Below are 4989 nucleotides of genomic sequence, written 5' to 3' on the forward strand. Positions count from 1 at the left end.
CTAAAAAATTTTAATTTGCATTTACGTATAAAATTCATATTGAATACAAACCGATATATACTATATTCAAACTAATTAAGACTGCACATCAACCAATTAGACATGAATGTATAGTTTTTAGATTATATAAAAATACTATTTGTATATGAATGAGAGTTTTTAATAATCATAACTAAAACGCTTTATTTCTGTGACGCATATTTACAATTTAATAGCACATTCGCACTCTCTCATTTAGGCGAATTTGCTCATTATAGCCGCTAATGACTCTATACAAACTGCTTTTATATAAATAAGCTCAATATCAACAAATCAGCTCATTTAATCATCTTAGAAATAAATTTACCACAAATGAATTTACCAAATTTGAAATATGTGCCATATGTTTTATATATAAAATATAAATGAACAACAACTGAGCTGTAAACAAAGGCACTGACTTAGTAAGTATATAATAAAATTTGTGTTTTTATTAATTAAATACGTAATTGATATATAAAATGTGTACAAATGACTTAATGTACCAATTATATATTTAATTTATTTTTATGATGTATTATTAAGGAATAAAAGTGATGAAAGTTTTGTCAACTGCAAAAATGAGTTGATTGCAAAGTTGATAATGATAAAAATTATTAAACTTTATTCAATAAAACAAAAATTATATGTTCTTAATGAAATGCATAGTAATTATTTATAAATTGTCATTCTGTAGGATTTTAATGTTTTCATTCATATTGTATGGATGGTTTGCCTAATTTAAATATTAAGTCATTAATGATACAACTCTGTGTAGTTAATGAAAGAACAAACGCGTGCGACGGCGTATGGTGAGGAAAAAGCTGCGTTTTTGGCAAATATTTCATAAATTATTTAATTAATTTTGCGTACATAAGAAATTGTTTAAATATTTGATTTCATATAAAATGTCTAAAAGACGAATTGATGTTGGCGATTCATTAGCTAAAAAAAAGAAGTAAGTCTCTGGGTATAAAGCACATTTTTTTAGCTGTAAGAATATTTTTACGGGACAATCAATGTTAAAATGTATTTAATTTACCATAACTAATTGTTTAATTTATTTAGGAACGAGTTAGCATCCACGTCAACTGCCACAGTTTCAGTTGGAAGTGGCGCTTTGGCCAGTAGCAGACAACCGAGCACAATGAATCCATACAGTATGAAGCCTTATTCGGCGAAATATTTTCAATTACATAAAAAACGCATAACTTTGCCAGTGTTCGAATATCAATCAGATTTCATGCGTCTGCTAAATGAGCATCAGTGCATTGTGCTCGTAGGTGAGACTGGGTCTGGCAAAACCACACAAATACCGCAATGGTGTGTTGAATATGCATTTTCGAAGGGTAAAAAGGGTGTTTCTTGCACACAACCACGTCGTGTAGCTGCTATGTCTGTAGCACAACGTGTTTCAGAAGAAATGGACGTAAATCTAGGTGAAGAAGTTGGCTATTCTATACGTTTTGAGGACTGTTCCTCTGCAAAAACTGTGCTGAAATACATGACAGATGGTATGTTGCTACGTGAAGCTATGTCTGATCCTATGCTTGAACAGTATCAAGTTATATTGCTTGATGAGGCGCATGAACGTACACTAGCCACAGATATACTTATGGGTGTTTTAAAAGAAGTTATACGCCAACGCAATGACTTGAAATTGGTAGTGATGTCTGCTACCTTGGATGCAGGCAAATTTCAACAATATTTTGATAATGCACCACTAATGAATGTACCTGGTCGTACGCATCCAGTAGAAATATTCTATACTCCAGAGCCTGAAAGAGATTATTTGGAAGCAGCGATTCGTACGGTTATACAAATACACATGTGTGAAGATGTTGAAGGTATGTTTGAATATTACATAAATAAATATATGTATTTCTAAAAAGATTTTATTTGAATAAAAGGTGATGTACTCATGTTCCTCACTGGTCAGGAAGAAATTGAAGAAGCTTGTAAACGAATAAAACGTGAAACTGATAATCTTGGCTCTGATATTGGTGAACTTAAATGCATTCCACTTTATTCAACCTTACCACCGAACTTACAGCAACGTATTTTCGAGCCACCACCGCCACGCAACGCTAATGGCGCAATCGGTCGGAAAGTTGTAGTATCAACCAATATTGCGGAAACTTCATTGACTATTGATGGTGTGGTATTTGTAATTGATCCAGGATTTGCTAAACAGAAAGTTTACAATCCACGTATACGTGTAGAAAGTTTGCTTGTTTCGCCAATTTCGAAAGCATCCGCACAACAGCGTGCAGGTCGTGCTGGACGTACCCGCCCCGGTAAATGTTTCCGTCTCTATACTGAAAAAGCGTATAAAAATGAGATGCAAGAAAATACATATCCAGAAATTTTACGTTCGAACTTAGGTATGCCCAAAGTAATTCTAATAAATTTTTTTCATGATATATTTATATGGTATTCCCCTTTAGGCACCGTTGTTTTACAATTGAAAAAACTGGGTATAGACGATTTGGTACATTTTGATTTTATGGATCCGCCAGCACCAGAAACTCTTATGCGTGCTTTAGAACTATTAAATTATTTGGCTGCTCTCGATGATGATGGCAATCTTACAGATTTAGGTGCAGTTATGTCAGAATTCCCCCTCGATCCACAATTAGCTAAAATGTTGATTGCTAGTTGCCAACATAACTGTTCAAATGAGATATTATCCATCACTGCAATGCTGTCGGGTGAGAATTACATTTTAATTTTTAAATATAATGTTTTGAGATGATTATGTTCTGAAAAACAACAAAAAGATAAGCCTATTTTTAGTTGTAAAAAAAATGAAATCCCAGCAACAGTTTTCAGGTATAATATTTTTTGCAAATCGGTATAAAGTTATGTGGAAGTCCATATATATCAATATACATTTAGATTTTGCGAAGAAAGAAATTTAGAAAGAAATTTCTTAAATTTATTACTTTCCACATGTATTTATAATAAAAAATTCTTCAGTCTTTCATTATATTATACCATTCAAACTGATATATTAGTTAACGTTATTAAGTTGTCCTCTTATTTCAATTTCTCAACTATTTTTAATCTTAACTTTTATATTTCAAATATAACTAGCTGTTTTTCATATCTGATATTATTTAATGCTGAGATTTTAAAATAGTATACAAAGGTTTTTGATTAAAAATAGGTTTTTTATTTAAAATATAATTATTAATCAAAATTAAATTAATATAGGAATAACCAATAACTTGTTGCGTTTTGGTTTGCAATAGATTAAATATACTTTCAATTTAGCAATCAAATTCAATAATAATAACTAAACATATCAAATATATACATTTTCAGTTTCAGTGCAAAAGATAAATTACTTTGATTAGTTTATCTTTTGCATTTACCACTAAAAAATGTTTCACATACGATGAATTAAAAAAAAACATAATTAAATAATTATTTTTTTTTCTTGAAGCTTAACTTTAATTTAATTTCAAACTGACTATATGTGATATTCTTATTCACAGTCTATGTAGAACAGTTACGAAGTATTCTTGGTATCTAGTAAACTACCGACGCATTTATATATAGTATGTTTCTTATAAATTGGCAATCGTGCATCAATTAAAAAAGTATCTCTCATTTTATTCGTATTCAAAAAAATTTATACAAAATGTACTGTTAGTAAATGGCGTTGGAAGTTATTTAGATCTTAAGATTTGTCTGCAACAAAATAAATAAGTATTTGAAATACATATCGAAATCGTATTTGAAACAAAACAAAAATTATAATCCATAAAACAGAAACCTTATTTAGCTGCTCTTAGGTGTCAATTCAACACTACATATAAGTGCAACATATTTACTGACTACGAATGTAGTCATCTATTATAAAAAATTTAAATCATTCCAAAAAGAAATTAGTGCAATTGTTTTCTATACAATATGAAATATGAAATATGAAAAATTAAAATATGAAAAAAAATTCTAAATAAACTGAAAAAATCAACTAAACTTGAAATGGTGGGATGTGTTGTGTGTTATTGCCATAACGCCGCCAACCCATAACATGCCATTTTCTTCTGTGTTGTTGTTACAATTCATAGTTCCGCAGTGTTTCGTGCGTCCGAATGAAGCTAAAAAGGCTGCTGATGAAGCTAAAATGCGCTTTGCACACATTGATGGCGATCATTTGACACTTCTTAATGTATACCATGCCTTCAAACAAAGTAAGTACAAACATAAGAAAAGTTGAAGAACCTTACCGTATGTTGCTAATGAAAATTTTATGTATTGATTGTTTTAATTGTTTTGATTGTAGGTAATGAAGAGCCAAATTGGTGCTATGAAAATTTCATAAATTTCCGTTCATTAAAATCTGCTGATAATGTCCGCCATCAATTGGCACGTATTATGGATCGGTTTAGTCTAAAACGTAGCAGCACTGATTTCACATCAAAAGATTACTATGTGAATATAAGAAAGGCTTTGGTACAAGGTTTCTTTATGCAAGTGGCACATCTTGAACGTACTGGTCATTATTTGACCATAAAGGATAATCAAAATGTACAGTTACATCCTTCAACATGTTTAGATCATAAACCAGATTGGGTCATCTACAATGAATTTGTACTAACAACTAAAAATTACATACGCACCGTTACAGATGTTAAACGTAAGTAAAAATCTTTATTTTTTTATAAAATCTATTTAAAGACAAATACGACAAGGAAAACTATTTTCAAAATTCAAGTCCAAATTCAGGTTTTAAACACCTGAACCAACGTCGTACTTAAACTGTCCTACTCAAACATGGAATTTTATTATTGTAATTTATTTATTTTTATTTATATTTGATTTTAAATAAATTTAGTAAGTCAAAAACGTTTTTATACTCGCATGTGTTATAAGTAGTAATGTTCTAAATAAAGATTTAATGTCTTCACCTGATTTTATATGCATTTCTTGTGTTTTCGTTATAGCTGAATGGTTATTGAC

At 30.1% G+C, this 4989-nt stretch overlaps 1 protein-coding gene across 2 annotated transcripts; it reads left to right on the forward strand.

The window, feature by feature from the left end:
* Positions 1 to 764: 764 nt before the first annotated feature.
* On the forward strand, positions 765 to 4812 carry LOC119679869 (putative pre-mRNA-splicing factor ATP-dependent RNA helicase PRP1). 2 transcript variants are annotated; one of them, XM_038092448.1, is made up of 7 exons: positions 767 to 976; positions 1087 to 1865; positions 1929 to 2402; positions 2466 to 2729; positions 4098 to 4220; positions 4313 to 4666; positions 4722 to 4812. In XM_038092448.1, the coding sequence occupies exons 1-7, from the start codon at positions 927 to 929 to the stop codon at positions 4760 to 4762; spliced, it is 2085 nt and encodes a 694-aa protein (XP_037948376.1). In that variant the 5' UTR covers positions 767 to 926; the 3' UTR covers positions 4763 to 4812. The 2 variants fall into 2 exon arrangements, with proteins under 2 accessions (XP_037948377.1, XP_037948376.1); XM_038092449.1 differs by lacking the exons at positions 4098 to 4220; positions 4313 to 4666; positions 4722 to 4812 and adding an exon at positions 3819 to 4064 and having other exon boundaries at positions 765 to 976.
* Positions 4813 to 4989: the final 177 nt, after the last annotated feature.

Source organism: Teleopsis dalmanni, chromosome 2 (assembly GCF_002237135.1).
Source record: "Teleopsis dalmanni isolate 2A chromosome 2, ASM223713v2, whole genome shotgun sequence".
Taxonomy (NCBI): domain Eukaryota; kingdom Metazoa; phylum Arthropoda; class Insecta; order Diptera; family Diopsidae; genus Teleopsis; species Teleopsis dalmanni.